The sequence below is a fragment of the Eubalaena glacialis genome, chromosome 13 (assembly GCF_028564815.1).
Source record: "Eubalaena glacialis isolate mEubGla1 chromosome 13, mEubGla1.1.hap2.+ XY, whole genome shotgun sequence".
NCBI lineage: Eukaryota > Metazoa > Chordata > Mammalia > Artiodactyla > Balaenidae > Eubalaena > Eubalaena glacialis.
The window spans coordinates 87962254-87977871 of NC_083728.1; the positions used below are offsets into that span (position 1 = coordinate 87962254).

At 51.2% G+C, this 15618-nt stretch overlaps 2 protein-coding genes across 3 annotated transcripts; one reads left to right on the forward strand and one right to left on the reverse strand.

The window, feature by feature from the left end:
- Nucleotides 1-4599: 4599 nt before the first annotated feature.
- On the forward strand, nt 4600-5866 carry PPP1R35 (protein phosphatase 1 regulatory subunit 35). Of its 2 annotated transcripts, none has more exons than XM_061208792.1 (4): nt 4600-4960; nt 5041-5293; nt 5374-5510; nt 5616-5866. In XM_061208792.1, exons 1-4 carry the CDS (start codon nt 4724-4726, stop codon nt 5787-5789), a joined length of 801 nt encoding a protein of 266 aa, XP_061064775.1. In that variant the 5' UTR covers nt 4600-4723; the 3' UTR covers nt 5790-5866. The 2 variants fall into 2 exon arrangements, with proteins under 2 accessions (XP_061064775.1, XP_061064776.1); XM_061208793.1 differs by having other exon boundaries at nt 5662-5866.
- Nucleotides 5867-6353: 487 nt separating this feature from the next.
- On the reverse strand, nt 6354-11655 carry MEPCE (methylphosphate capping enzyme). The gene is made up of 4 exons (XM_061208110.1): nt 8855-11655; nt 7384-7602; nt 7080-7206; nt 6354-6963 (listed from the first exon to the last, which is right to left on the reverse strand). The coding sequence occupies exons 1-4, from the start codon at nt 10541-10543 to the stop codon at nt 6911-6913; spliced, it is 2088 nt and encodes a 695-aa protein (XP_061064093.1). The 5' UTR covers nt 10544-11655; the 3' UTR covers nt 6354-6910.
- Nucleotides 11656-15618: the final 3963 nt, after the last annotated feature.

Genomic DNA, 15618 nt, shown 5'->3' on the forward strand with positions numbered 1-15618 from the left:
AAGGCCAGCAGTTTACCATGTGTCCCTCTGCATAGTTAAATTTCCCCTACCCATGGCTCCATCTTCCTGGTTTATGGCCATATGTTTTGTGGCTCTAACCCCACCCACCTTGCTCATGGCCTCTATCCCCTTTCTTGTAGCTCCAGTGGTTTTTGACCAGCCTCTCCCCAGGCTCTTTTAGGCCTTAACCAATGGGCATCAACTTCTGTTCCCTATGTTGACATCAAGGACATCCCCTCCCCAGCAAGCCCAGGCTCGCAATCCAGTACTCTCCCCTTTGCCAAGCCCAGCTCCACTGAATTCTCCATACCTCCAACCCTGAAAATCTGTTTCTCTCTGTTTTCCTAGTTTCATCCAATTTCCCCTTCTTCATTCTCTACCCCACCCAGACTGTGGACAGATTCTTCCGAATGAGACCTTATTCCCTACCCTCAACTCTCCTTCATCCCAGAAGCTGGTCTCATCCCATATCCCTGGAGACTCAGACATAAGCGGTGTCATCCTGGCCCTCCTGTTCCTTTCCCTGCTTCTGGAGGGGCCAGGCCGAGGGGCTCAGAGTCAGTGCGTTGGCGGGCAGCCGGATCTGTGCCCTCGCCTCCAGATGTCGGTCTGTTCCTTCTGGGTTGGGAGAAAGGAGTGGAGGGCTCAGGCCTTCTGCTGGGGGGTGGTTTACCCTGCCAACCCCTGAGATTAGGTAGGATGGGAAAGTACACTGGGGCTGGGAGCCTGGATGTGTGTGTGGCTGGGGGGTGGGTTACAGCTGTTGAAGTGCAAGGTCAGCCACGCCCATCCTCCAGCACCCCCTGTGTGACAGGGACACAGTGTGGAGGTGTCTCTGGGTTGACCCCTCGGCAGCAGCCAGTCTGGGAGTGGGAGATGGGAAGTGAGGGGTCCCTGCACATGGGGTTTGCAGAGGGTGGTGGCGGAGGGTTGCTGCCTCATCTCTTTGACGTGTCTGGGCCCTATTGGAGGTGCCTTCCTGGATGGAACCTTGGCTCTTCCCCTGCCTTCTCAGCTGGGGGGGTCTTCCTAGCTGCCTGCTGCCATGGTCCCAGTCACACCACTGTGCTGGATGCATGCTGGTGCTACTCAACAGCATGGTCCCTTGAAGGACTTCTGACCCTGTCCTGTCTGCTGTCCCACCTTAGCCCACCTATAGTGTCTGGCCCAGCAGAACCTCAGGGATGAACCTGAATGACCCCTTCCAGCACCTAGCCTTGTCTTTCCCAAGCCAGGATCCGTGTCTGGGATTGCCTGTCCTAGATGAGTAAAGGGAGCACCACTGCCTGGTGAGTCTAACCCATTAAGACAAAACCCAAGAGCGCGAAGCATGACCTCTTCCTGGGGGTCTTCTTGTGCTCCTTTCCCTCTTCCTTCAGCATTGTTTCTTCTCTCCTCTCCCACCCTTCCCAGGATGGGAAGTGATGCAGAGGTGGGACCTCCCTAGCCTGGAGAGTGGAGGGAGGGGCTCGTTGATGAGGGCTCGGGCAGGGCCCCCTCACTTGGCAATCTCAGTTAACGGGGTTCGGGGAAGCTTCTCTGTTTCTCCTCTCCTTTGCTTTGAGTAGGTGGTGGGGGGGGTCAGTTCCTGGACCACATTTACAATCTCTCTCCTCACTCCCTCCTCCTGGGTTCCCCCTTTGCACCTTCTACTGCCCCCAGTCAGGGCTTGGTTTGGTGTGGTGTGTAACTGGAATCCATCTTTGCAGAAGAGGATACAGCTCTAGAACATGCCGCCAGGAGGGGACTCTGAAGTTCAGGATAGAGAAGGAATCTTCCTTGCTTATCATTTCCGTCTTAAAGGGGGGACTTCTTTTTTTAGAGAGGAAGAGCAACATCAAATTGTATTAACATAAATATGTACGTGATAATTAAAAAAAAAAAAAAGAGCACAAGCAATTCCAGCCAAAAAAATCCTAGGCAGAATGGAGGTTGGACTGAGACCCCTCATTCCCTCACCTCCACTTACCCATCCTCATATTCATATTGTTTCTTTAAAGTTGTTCGGTGAACTTTACACTTCTTGGAGGCCCATAACATAAGCTGGCAAACAGAATGGCTTGTTTTTTTTTTTGGCCCGTGCTGCGTAGCTTGCGGGATTTTAGTTCCCCAACTAGGGATCAAACCCAGGACCCCAGCAATGAAAGCGCCAAGTCCTAACCACTGGACCGCCAGGGAATTCCCGGTAATGGCTTGTTTTAATCTTTGTATCCAGGCCTAAGAAGAGGTAGTGGCCAGATTTTTAAAAAATGTTTTATAGTTATTCTTTTTGCTTAAAAATTAATTATTTAATTAATTATTTTTAACGAAATACAGTTGATTTACAATGTTGTGTTAGTTCCAGGTATATAGAAAAGTGATTCAGTTATACATACATTCATTGTCTTTACATTCTCCTCAATTATAGGTTATTGTAAGATACTGAGTATAGTTCCCTGTGCTATATAGGCTATACGGTAGGTCCTTATTGGTTACCTATTTTATACATAGTAGTGTGTATATTTTAATCCCAAACTCTTAATTTATCCACCTCCCTTTCCCCTTTGGTAACCATAAGTTTGTTTTCTGTGTCTGTGAGCCTATTTCTGTTTTGTAAATAAGTTTATTTGTATCATTTTTTTAGATTCCACATATAAGGGATATCATATGATAGTTGTCTTTCTCTGTCTAGCTTATTTCACTTAGTATGATAACCTCTAGGTCCATCCATGTTGCTGCAGATGGCATTATTTCATTCTTTTTTATGGCTGAGTAATATTCCATTCTGTATATATATATATACACCACATCTTCTTTATCCATTCATCTGTTGATGGACACTTAGGTTGTTTCCATGTCTTGGCTGTTGTAAATATTACTGCTATGAACATTGGGGTGCATGAATCTTTTCGAATTACGGTTTTCTCCAGGTACATGCCCAGGAGTGGGATTGCTGGATTATATGGTAGTTCTATTTTTATTTTTTTAAGGAACCTCCATACTGTTCTCCATAGTGGCTGTATCAATTTACATTCCCACCAACAGTGTAGGAGGGTTCCTTTTTCTCCACACCCTCTCCAGCATTTACTGTTTGTAGACTTTTTGATGATGGCCATTCTGATTGATGTGAGGTGAAGTGGCTAGATTTTAAGACTGAAGAATTGAGTTTACTGAATTCATGGCTAGGGTTCCTGTAGGGCATTTATATCCATCATCACAGCCCAGGCCTGAGGGTTGGGGGATAGGGTGCAGTTTCAAGTTTCAGCTCCAACACTTCCTGGGTGCCAAAGCTATCTCAGCCTCCTTTAAAAAAAAAAACCCAAAAACCCAAAGGTTTTTTTAAAATCATAGAACTGTTCTAATATATACAAAAGTAAAGAAAAATATTATGATAAACCCCCATGTACCCATCACCCAGCTTCAACAATCACCCACATTTGGCTAATCTTGTTTCCTCTATACACCCACCCTCATACACTGCCCTTCTTCCCAGCCCCAGCATTACTTTTAATTAAAACTTTTATTGAGATCACTGTAGATTCACATGCAGTTGTAAGAAATAATACAGAAACATCCCTCGTACACTTTCCACAGTTTTCCCCCATGGTAACTGCTATAGACTGAATGTTTGTGTCCCCTGAAAGTTCCTATAATGAAACCTAATCCCCAAAGTGTTGGTATTTGGAGGTGGGGTCTTTGGGAGGTGATTAGGTGATTAGTGCCCTTACAAAAGAGACCCCAGAGAGCTCCCTTGCCCCTCTCACCATGTGAGGGAACAATGAGAAGATAGCCACCCATGAACCAAGAAGTGGTTCCTCACCCGACATGGAATCTGCCAGGACCTTGATCTTGGACTTCCCAGCCTCCAGAACTGTGAGAAATCAATTTCTGTTGTTTATAGCCACCCAGTCTGTGGTATTCTGTTAATAGCAGCATGAACCGACTAAAGCAGTAACATTTTGCACAACTATACTATACTGTGACAACCAGGATGTTGCCATTCACATAATCCACCAATCTCATTAACATTTCCCAGTTTTGTACTCGTGTGTATGTGTATGTGTGTGTGTATGTATTAAGTTCTATATAGCTTTTAAAATTTTTTTAAAACTGTACTTGTATGCAGATATTTATTTTTTATATAGATGAATATTTTAGTGGATCTTCGAAGGGGAAAAAGTCACAAAAGGCCGCAAGGCGGAATGAGGCTGCTGTCGCCCAGGCAACCACGGTCGCCTAGGAGGGAGCCCGAGGCTGGAGTCAGCGAGCCACGCCCTCACTCAAACTGGGAAGCTCCGGTCCGAGTTCGGAGGCGACGGAACACCCGGAGATGCTGTGGAGGCACGGAGTAGGGAGGTCCAGTATGGGGACGCTGGACCGTTAATAGGGAGGACTGACACACTCCGGATTCCAGCGGAGGCCAGGTGGTGACGATTGAATAGGGCAACGACGCCGTACCGCAAGTTTCTAAATGAAAATGGTCCTAATGAGGACCCGTAGAGCTTCCAAGGGCTTCAGCTCTAAAACCCCGGCCTGGGGGCGGGGCGAGGCTTTGTGGGCGGAAGCCTGCCGGAAGGCGGGGAGCTGGGCAACGGAAGTGACGCTTAGGCGCACCAATAGGGCGGGGCGGGCGCTAACGGTTTTCGGTAGCCCGGTCTTAGAGGGGCGGGGAAGAGGAGGTGGCGAGTCCGTCTCCCGTGACCCTTGGCCCCTAGCGACCCCGCACCCCTGCAGACACCCCAAGATGATGGGCTGTGAGGAGTCAGAGCTGGAGTCGGTGGAAGGGGGAGAGGCCGTGGCTGACCCAGGGCCACCCCCAGAACCCCGAGCTCCCGAGCCCGGAGCCCCAGTGCCGGAGCCCGGCCTGGACCTGAGCCTGAGCCCTCTGTCCGAGAGCCCCGGGCGCGGGCGGTCCAACTGCAGCCCGGGACGGCGGAAGGGGCGGGCGGACCGGCGGGGCGGGGCCCGCAAGGGGCGGCAGGTGAGCTGGGGGAAGACCTGGCCGCCAGCCCGCCGACGACCCCGCGCCTACCTCTTCACCGCCCCGCTCTCTGCTTCCAGGTCCGCTTCCGCCTGGCGCCGCCCTCCCCGGTACGGTCCGAGCCGCCGCCGGCCGCCGCCGCACCGAGCGAGAAGCCCGCGGCGCCGCAGGACCTGGGGACGCCCGCGCAGCAGAGCAGCCTGGCCCTGAGCTTCGAGCTGCAGGCCGCGCGGGCCGCAGCCGGGGGCCAGTTCGATGCCGCGAAGGCCGTGGAAGAACAGCTGAGAAAGTCGTTCCAGACCCGCTGCAGCCTGGAAGAGAGCGTGGCCGAGGGTGAGGGGGGCAGGCGGCCGGCCGGGCGCGGGAGCGGGGGTGCGAGGCGCCGCTCACTTCCGCTCCTCCTGCGATCTCAGGGCTGAACGTGCCGCGCTCCAAGCGGCTCTTCCGAGACCTGGTGAGCCTGCAGGTGCCCGAGGAACAGGTTCTGAACGCCGCGCTGAGGGAGAAACTGGCGCTCCTGCCGCCACAGGCTCGAACCCCGCCTCCAAAGGTGAGGGACCTGGGCTTGAGTCTCCCCTGCCCCGTCCCCCCTCCTCCCCAACTGCCAGGGGTTTTGTCCCCGCCCCGAGGGTAACCTTGCTTTGTGCTCCAATAGGAGCCACCTGGGCCAGGGCCAGACATGACCATTTTGTGTGATCCAGAAACATTATTTTATGAATCTCCACACCTGACCCTGGAAGGTCTGCCCCCTCTCCGGCTTCAACTCCGGCCCCGCCCTTCAGAGGATACCTTCCTTATGCATCGGACACTGAGGCGATGGGAAGCGTAGACTTGGAGGCTCCCTGGATTGCTAGTTCGTATTTTTTTGTTTTTAAACTATGAGAATAAAGTGGTTTTGCTAACAAATGGGACTCTTCTTGGGAGCCTTGAGATGGGGTCAAGCCTCAGGTTGGAAGCTGCCAGAAAGCCAAGGTTTTGGCCCTCCTTTAAAGGAACTTGGTAGTGATGAGAAGTAGAGCAGGCAGGTGGTCTGGTCCTAAAAGTGCCTTTTCCTAGTTCCACTTCGACTCCACGGTTAACTCTTCCAAAGTTAGCCTTGTGCCAAAAGCTTATGTAAAAAAATTTTGTCAGTTTTTTTGGGGGAGGATAGATGGATTTTTCAAGTTTCACGTCAAAGTTCACATACCCCTTTTTCCTGGCCTAGGGTTCTGTACACTTGTGTGTGGGTCTCGTTAGCATTCAGCAACCTTCCCAACCATTGAAAAACTTGCCCTCTTCCTTAAGACTATAGTTTGAGCAGAGAGGAAGCACAGGTTCTACCAGGAGGCACCATCCCCACCCCCACCCCCGTCCCCCGTCCCCCCCCCCCGAACTAGAATGTGCCAGACACAGGTGTGTGGGCCACTGCCCTAAACATCAAGTTTATTGTGCTGTTCTCACATTCCAAACCCAACCCCCTCTCCCAGTGAGGGACAGCAGAGGGAAGGATTTTCACAGTACCTGCATGCCTCCCCAGCAACGTCCCCCTCTTAACCCTCAGTCCATCTATCCGTGGTCCACTGAAACGCAGCTAGGGACAAGGGCCGAGGAGAAATGGGAATCTCTCCTTGGGAGAACAGGAGGAAGAAGCTAGAGAACTTGATACCCCCCACCTCCCATGCCCTCGGAGAACAGAGGGCAGCAAACAGTCCATGCCATCCAGCCCAGTGGGCTAGGGGAGAGGAAGATGATGGTGACTCCAGCACAGCTGGGCTTGCTGCTTAGGTGCCAGAGGTGTAGGGAAGAGGCTGGGGCAGCAACACAGGAAAAGCTTTCTCTGCAGATCCAGGAGAGGGAACTATTTTTGGAGGCAGAAAGAAAAGACTTTGGGATACTTTCCTTTCCCCCCCCCAGGTCCTTTGGAGCAGCGGGCAGCTTCACACTTTCTGTTCAGGTGTTCTGTTCAGCCACTTAGTGGCTGGGGGAATGGGCCTTGTGGAACAGGTACACAGGACGCTGGAAGCCTGAGGGAAGAGTGTGCAATCAGGAGGGGTTGGCAGGACCTTAAGACTCCACAGGGTCTGCACCCTGCACCAGGACTGGCCTCCCTTCCTCCCCCAACAAAATAAGCCAGCCTTACCTCTGGAGGTGTTGTGGGGTGTGGCCACAAGCTCATAGCTGGAGAAGCCCACCTCTGGGGATGTCAGGTAGGAACTGAACTGCTCTGGCTTCAGCTGAATTCGATAGTAGTTCTTGTAGATTGTTTCCTAGGGAGGAGGGCAAGGGATCACTTTAGCTCGTTGCCTTCTCTGCTGGTGGAGGATGATGCCCACCCAGGGGGCCTTTTCACCTTGTTCAGAAAGTCCTCTTTCTGCTTCTTTGAGGCCTTCCTTGCCTCAACTAAAGGAAGGAGAAGCCCAGCTTCCACAGAAACCCCAACTCACCGTGAGAGTCTTTCTCCTGCCGTAGGATGACCAAGGCTGGGGCTCCAGGACCAGGATGCCCCCAGGATGTAGGTGCCGGTAGATTCGGCGAAACATGCGCTTCAGCCCCTCGTCTCCCCAGTTGAGATGCACCCACTTGGTGAGGCTGAGGCAGAGCACCACATCATACTCGGGTTTTTGGGCCTCCACCAGCTCATCTCGATCCAGCACATAGTTACCCTGAGGGCAAGAATTGGGGGTGAGGTCAACAGAGGCATAAAAGAACCACTGCCCCCTCACAACCCACTCTGCAGCCTCACTTTAGTCCTTGGCCACAATCTGCTCTGACACTCCTCAAAATAACTCCCAAATGGTGCCCTGTTTGAGTCTCATTTTCTTGCTTTCTATTGGTGGTAAGCCAATCAAACATAAAAAGGGAGCTTGGGTAACTTTAAATTGAGCAAATTATCCACGAGATCACCAAGGCGGGGGTCAAATTGCAGAGAAAGAATGGTGGGGTTCTCCCAAGACCCTGTCCACTACTTATTCCCACCCCACAGTCATTAAGCTGAGAGATTCAACGTTATGCAAAAGGCCCCAACCCAGGTTTGAAAGGGGAGACCTGTGGGTTCCTTCCCTGTAGTTGGGACTGGCAAAGTTTCAGACCTATTCTTTTTCTCCCAGAGAAATGGAAGAACCCCATCCCTCAGGAAACCTTTTCTAGATGATAAGATCATTACCACCCTCTGCAAAGTCCATTCTTCTAGGTTGTAACCCAACACACTGCCAACTATTCCTGTAGCTGGCCTAACTGGAGCATTTTATGGGAATCCACCTGCAGTCAGGGGACAGACACTGAAGACATGGTACTCTCTCCTGCTTCCCCACGGTACTCTTTCTGACGCTTCCCCATCCCACCATCTAGGGTCAGTATGGAGATGACCTAAGGCCAAGCCGCTTAGGTTCCTGGCCACTGACAATCAACTCTGCATCTAATGCAAACAAGGTCCCTATCAAAGGACAGAAACTGTAATTAGTCAGCCACTACCCTAATCCTCCCCCCCCCCCCCCCCCCCCGCCCAATCCCAAGACATTCTATGTCTGAAACCCATCCCTTCATGCACCTTCAGTAGGTTGGAGAACAAGTCTTCATCTGGACCACATCCTCTAACGGGGAAGGTCGACAGGTCTGGATTACAGTACTGGCCAAGAGCAGGGCAAGAGGAGTCTGCCCCAATTCTGGGGCTTGCAGTCATGAGAAAGGACTCCAAGTAGAGCCACCCCCCGCCATCTCCCCGACCCAGGTTATAGGAGGGGAGACACACCCTGTGGAATCAATCGCAGATTCAGACCCTTCTCTCGAGGACTTGGTTTTCCTAGGGAGGGGTGCATGCACAGACACCCTCTGGGTCATAACCTTTCCCTGCCATGTTCCCATTTAATCTCATCTTTATTCCTGGCCCCTATCCCAAGAGCCTGTGAACCCTCTTACCGTGACGAAGACAACATTGTGGGGGAAGACGGATGTGTCTGCTCCATCCAAGGGCACTTGGGGTGCAGCAATGGGACCCCGGCTGGCTGTCAGTGAGGCTGGGAAGTAGCTTCTCTTTCGGACGGTTGTGGTCCCTTCCTCACTCTCTGCTCCTGGGGCCCCGTCAGAAGTCTGGGGTGGCAGACGCAGCTCTTCGGACAGGTAGTGTCGGATGTTTTGGCGGGCCGAGTGGATGAGCTGGGCATCAATATCCAGGCCCACCATGCGGGACGGGCCCCACTTACAGGCAATGCTCAGGGTCAAATGGCCCACGTTGCAGCCCAGATCTAGGACGTCCCGACCCCGAAACCACTCAGGCTTCAACACCCGAAGGCGCCCATCCTCACAGGAAGGATTGCGGTACCCATAGTACTTGCAAAAATTCCCATACTGGAACTTGCACTGTTGCTTTTTGAAGCCCGCAGCAGGTAGTGGGTGGAGGTGGTGGCGGCCTCCCCCACTCCCTCGGCCCTTTTCCTTGGGACCCTGGCCTCCACCCCTAGCCCCTGCCTCTGACTTGCTGGAAGTCCTGCGACGTTTGCGATGTCGTGAGGAGGAAGACGGGGGTGCAGAGGTAACTGAGGCAGCTGGAGGGGCTGAAAGGGAGCCTGAGGGACCCTGTAGGGCAGATGGAAGGGGAGACACGACCTCATCCCTGCAGTTGATGGCTGTGTTGAGTTCATAGGGTTCGGGGGCGTCCCGGTTCTGGCCTCCATGCTGCTGCTGCTGCTGCTGCTGCGGGGTGCCCTCCCCATGGAGTGAGGAAGTGAGGGGGGCTGTGGGCAGCACGGAGTGGCTATCATTCCCTCCAGCTGCCTGCTGCTGCTGCTGCTGCTGCTGCTGGTGGTGCTGTCCCCGGTGTCTATGCCGCTTCCGACCAGTCTTGAGTGGCGAAGCAAGGACTACTTGGCCCTCATCAGCGCAAGTATTGAGACTGAGAGGGTCTGTAATATCTTTGGGGATGAGGATCTCCACTGGATCTCGCCCCTTGGCCGGAAGTGGGGATGACTTTGGGGTCTCCGCATTGAGTGCGCGGCTCACTTCCTCATCCAGGAGACTATTCAGGTTCAATGGATCAAAGATATTGCCCCCCAGGAGGAAGTTGGAGGGTAAGACAGAGTCACAGTCCGAATTGACCCGCCTGCGTCTCTTGAAGGCCGGATGTTTGAAGCCTCCACCACCTCCCCCTACATTACAGCTATTTCTCCTCTTGCCCCCACCTCCCCCAGGGGGCCGGTGGGGCTGATAGCCATTACGGGGTCGAGGAGGAGCAGGGGGGCCCAGTTCTGTTCCGCCCCCTCCCCGTCGCTCCTCCCCCACGTCCGGGGGAGCGGCTCGCCCGGGGGTATCCGACAAGCGGGCCTCCCCGTGCGACTGCGCCTGGGGGCCGCCCCCTCGTTGCTGCTGCGACTGACCGCCCCGAGGGGTGGATGCAGCCCCGGGGCTCTCCTTGCCGGCCCCAGAAGCCGGGGATCCCGCCGAGTGTGCGCGCGGGCCCGGCCCACGCTGTGTTCCGCCGCGGAGCTCCCCGGAGGCTGCCTCTCGGTGCGGTTGCACAGTGGGGCCGCCCCCTCCGCCCGACTCATCTTTGAGCGGCGGCGGCGGGGCCGGCACCAGAAACGGCTCCTTCTCCGCCGCCATCTCGATCATTTCCTCCCCTTATTCCGTCCCAGTCGAGGGCAACCGGGGGGACCGGGGGCTTAACCCCCCTTCCTAGACCCCGCTCGCTTCCCCCCCCTTTCGCGAGTGCGCGCGCAGTTCTGCTCCTCTCCCCTAGTCTCGCGCCCAAGCGCCTCCCCCGAAGCGCGCCCTACTCGCCCGCGAGACCAAAACAAGATGCCCGCGAGACCCGAACTCGAGGAATCAACCGCGCGTGCGCCGACCCCTTTCTCCACTACCACTACCGCTTCGCCGCGAGCGCGCACTGCTGGGGCGCGTTCCTCTCGCCCTGGAATCACGCATGCGCACTCCGCCACCACCCTGGTTGCGCGCGCATCGGAGTACGAACCAACTTAACGGCTCCGGGAGTTTAAATATAGCCCCTCTCAGCCCCCACAAAAGCCCACCACCCCAAACTGACACCCTACTTCCCTTCGCAGCTATGTCCGTCCCTACTGATATCCTCTGTCTCTGCCGCGCGATCCCACCCACCGTAGGCGGGGGACGGGGAGCTGGTGTGAAAAGGTCTCCTTGACACCCGACCCTTGCTCCTGAGGAATGAGTCTCAGCGGTCTCCGCCCGGCTCTAAACCAGCAACCTCCCTACCCCGCCTCCTTCCTCCCCCTAGTGGGCAGCGCCTGCGCACACCCTTTTGGGCTTGCGCGGGTAGATGCAGCACGTGCTGGAGAAGACGCCCCGCCCTCCGTGCTAGGGGCGGGGACTGTTACGTTGCTTCCTCAGGTTTGGTACACGCATCATGCGTCAGCACGACTCGGAGGGGCGCGGCTAAGGAACGGGGCGGCCCTCATGAATTATTCATGACCTGGTTGTCCCCTTGTCCACCTATTTAGAAGGGCTTCCGAGGGAGCGGAGGGGTGCACCTAAAAGTAGGGGAGGGGAAAGAGAGGAGCGTACTGCCCGTCTTCCTACGAACTGTTCTCAGTATAATACGACAGGTCATTTTAACTCACCCCCTGGAAAATATTCTCTGCTGAACTGGAAAAAAAAAAATACTAAAACAGGCAATGTTGTCCAACTTCCTCTTCCCCCGAAATGGCCGAGTAGTTCTCTTGCTCCTCCACCTTCCCCCAATCGCAATCACCTGGGAACACTACGCCCTCCTCTCCGCCTCCCCACCCACCGCCCGGACACCAACGCCTCCGCCCACCACCCGACGTCTGCGCGCGAGCCCCCCAGCCCGCGGAGAGCGACCCCGACGCCCACCACAGCCACCAATAGCAGTACACCCACCACCACCGCCCCCTCGTACGCAGGCCTTCCCGAGCACACGCTGCGGCTTCGCGCCGCCTTATATAAAAACGAATGTGGGCGGAGAAGAGGCTTTGGCCTGCTTTGGGGACCCCCTGCCTCAGTCAATGGGGAAGAAGCTACTCGACGGCCTTTCCAGAGGGTGCTTGGTGGCTCGTTCTCCTTGCCAACAGCGCTTGGGGTGCGGGTCCTGTGGCTGAGAAGAGGGAGGAAGAGGCGAGAATGGGGTTAAGGATAGTCTCAAAATAAAATACCAAAATAAGGGCATGAAGGAGAGTAAGAGGAAGAATGGGAATCAGTGCACGATTCCCAGAGGAAGGAAAAGGCAGTCTGGGGCAGAGAAAAGTTAGTAAAAGGAAGATGTGCATCTTGAACGATCAGGCGCTATTGCTGCCACCTAAAAAAAGTGAGACCAACGAGGGTTATGGGATTTGTAGTTTTACAGGGCGTTCTGTTGGAAGATGGCGGAAATAACTCAGCTGCGCAGACGCAGAAGCCGATTCCAGTTGCGCATGCGCCTTAGCCCTGCGAGCACGCCGCCGGTGGGGGTGGAGGTGGAGCTTGTGCGTAGCCTCGCGCCTTTCCCTGGTGGCGGGAAAAGTGGTTCGAGGTTCGAGATGCTTGGAGAATCTCTGCCTTAGCCCACTGTGCTCCTCGCCCTTAGGTTCTCATCTCTCCAGAAGGTAGCTGGTGCTTCTCCGCTTGCAGCTGAAGGTGCTAGGCGTGGTCAATCCTGGCACCTGTCGCCTGAGAAGTTTTCTCTTCAGGGTGCCGTCCAACTCTTAACCCCTGTCCTCAGAATCTCTAACCGCAAACTTACTCCCAACAAACAAACAAAAGTAACTCAATATCACGGCGGGCGATGGCGGGCGACGACGGACCTGAGCGAGAATGCGGATCCTGGTGCCTCCGCGGGTTGGGGGTGGGGAGGGGGAGCTGAGGAGAAATTTTCTCATGGTGGGGGAGTTGTTGATGGGGAAGAGAGGCTGGAAAGCCACTGTTTTACCCTTTGAGGGAAGTCAAGGAGTTTTGGTTCTGTGGTACCTCCGGTTTTAAATGCCATGCTTAAGGCAGCATTGGTGAGGGAAGAGAGAGGGAAAAATGTGGGTCCGTCAAAGTTCTTCCCTCTGGTTTATAAGGTGGAACCAGGCCTTTTATTGTTCCAGACGTCACCTTGGTGCTCTGTGAGGCAAAATGCTGCCGGAGTCTGGGAGTATATGGGCATGACCCCTTTAAGCGAAAACAACACAAAAGGCTAGTTTGAGGTCGGCAATAGTTTGGGGCAAGTATGGAAGCTTTTCGGGAGTTAGATAGCAAGGGTCTGAACCAGGATCAGGGTCCTAAAGAAGGAGTCTGTTTTGGTGATAAGTGCCCGTATCTCTGTGCTTCCTTGCACTCTCTGAACCGAGAAGCTTTAGTCACCATTAATTTATTTATAAGATTATGTAAAAGGTTTAGTTCAGTTAGTTATGACAGGAAATGTCTTGTGAGGTAGTCTGCTATGGGCAGTAAGCGTAGCGGGGATCATTTTTTCCTTCTGTCTTGTTAAAAGTTTTAAATCATGCTTGCTGAGTGCACATGAGAGAAAGAAGGAAGAAAGAAGGAGACAGGAAGGAAGGAAGAGAGAAAGAGAAAACTCTTACTGACGGAGGAATGATAATGAGCATGGATCTACATACCGTTAGACATTAAGACAAAAAGAAATCAAACTCCAGCTTAAAGGATATTTAAAACATAGTCCTTATTTATTTATTTAAGAGTTATGTTTTATCTGGTGGCCATACTGAGGACTTCAAGCCTGGGAGGCAGCATCTCAAGTAACCCTGAGAAAACTGCTCCCAAAATATAGTCTTTATTTATTTATTTTACAATATATATTTACTTATTTTTGTTTGTGTCTAACTACTCCCACTAGAATGTCAGCTCAGTGAGAACAGAAACTCGATCTTTCTTGTTCTCTGCTCAAAATATAGTCTTTTTGTTTTTTTTTTTCAAAATATAGTCTTTAAATACAGTTTTTTGAGGCTCACGGAGTCTGTGTTAGAGGACAATTCTAAAGGGTTTCTTTTCTTTTAGACCAAGGATTCCAGGGACAATATAAAGAGGGAATAATTGGATACTTAAGAGGGGAGAAATTTGTGAACATATTCTAAATGGGGGGAAGGGGGAGGAGGATTAATGCTTTTTGAAAAATATTGACAAGACTGAATTTATTTAGCTAGATCAATTCTCAAACATTTTGGTCTCAGAATCCTTTTATACTCTTAAAAATTATGAAGGATTCCAAAGATTGGTTTATATCTATTTATGGATCTATTGATACTAGTATATTAGAAATTAAACTGAGAAAAAAATTAAACATTTATTTATTAATTTTAAAATAACGATAATAAACCCATTACATAATGTTAACATAGATAATATTTTAATGAAAAATGTATTTTCCTAAATGAAAGAAAATTTAGTATGAAGAATGGTGTTTTACATTTCTGCAAATCTCTTTCATGTCTGGCTTAATAGAAAACAGCTGGATTTTCATCTGTTTCTGAATTCAATCTGTTATGATATCTTGTTTTGGTTGAAAAGTATGAGAAAACCCAGCCTAACACAGATAAGTAGTTGAAAAAGGGAGGGGGCCCTCAGGGGTCTTTGGATCACACTTTGAGATCTGCTGAGCTAGGTGATTTCACTGTATAATCAGTGTCATGATTTTTAGTGTTCTAAATGAAAGAAAACTATTTTTTGGAACAGCTCATTCACCTTCCCTTGGTTCCCTTTATTATTTCTAAGTTATTTCCCCCTCCTTATTCACCCTTCTTTCTTATGTCAGTTCAGTAGTTAGGATCTGGTTATGGAACTTTCTGTTACTTTCACACTTAAAGCTTTATTGGATTTTTTTGTCTCTCTTTTTTCATCTAAGGTCAGAAAAAAGAAATTAAAACCTCAAATGTTATTCCTGGGTCTAGAGCCCCTATTCCTGGGTCTAGAGCCCCCACTCATCTCATAGCTGGCCAGGTGAAAGTTGGTGGTATTTTGTATATTTATTAACTAACTTAAAATTGTTTTTCTCTCTCTGAAGTAGATTTCAACATTCGTTATTGTGGAAGAAAATACTTCACCTGAAACAGAGGAGCAGAGACTTGACTTGTCAGACAGTGACTTCCAGACTTTCCCTTCTCTATTGATCAGGTTAGAGATTTTATTTAAAAGTAATGTTCTTCATCACACCCTCACTGTAGGTTAAGGAAAACCAGTATTCATTGCTGCTTGTATATTTACTACATCTTATTAACTCAACAGTGATCCACAATTTTATCTAGTTGGTTGGGGCTCCAGTAACACACTTTTGCCTAGAGAGGTCAGTATAGGTTTAGATAATGATTTGAACCTAAATATTGGAAAAATTTTGCCGTTTTAGGTTGATTAAAATACTCTTTTTATTTTAAAAATAGAGTTTAAAAAATCACTTTGAAATGGTGGTATATGTATAAAATACTAGAGTTACACAAGAGGGTAGAGTAGAGAGCTCATTTCCACCCCCAGCCACCCGTTTCCACTCTGCTGAGACACTTTTGTCAGTTTCTTGTGTATTCTTCCAGAGATAGTTTACGGATACACAAGCATCTTATATAGATGAACATTTAAAAAAATCAGATTTTGTCATCTCAGGTACACTAATTTTCATTTTGTTTTTCTCATTTAGTATAGTTTTATAATTCTGATTGTCTTCATAGGGACTTCTCAGGATCATTTTTGGAATTCTAGAGTCTAGGAGAAGATATGTTTGTCATTTATTA

Bases quoted from the DNA above. Each gene is read 5' to 3' on its own strand.
- PPP1R35 (XM_061208792.1), top strand. From the start codon at position 4,724: ATGATGGGCTGTGAGGAGTCAGAGCTGGAGTCGGTGGAAGGGGGAGAG. The intron at 4,961-5,040 runs GTGAGCTGGGGG...CTCTGCTTCCAG, and splicing joins GGGCCCGCAAGGGGCGGCAG to GTCCGCTTCCGCCTGGCGCC. The intron at 5,294-5,373 runs GTGAGGGGGGCA...CTGCGATCTCAG, and splicing joins GGAAGAGAGCGTGGCCGAGG to GGCTGAACGTGCCGCGCTCC.
- MEPCE (XM_061208110.1), bottom strand. From the start codon at position 10,543: ATGATCGAGATGGCGGCGGAGAAGGAGCCGTTTCTGGTGCCGGCCCCG. The intron at 7,603-8,854 runs GTAAGAGGGTTC...TCTTGCCCTCAG, and splicing joins ACAATGTTGTCTTCGTCACG to GGTAACTATGTGCTGGATCG. The intron at 7,207-7,383 runs GTGAGTTGGGGT...CCTCCTCCCTAG, and splicing joins GCAGGAGAAAGACTCTCACG to GAAACAATCTACAAGAACTA.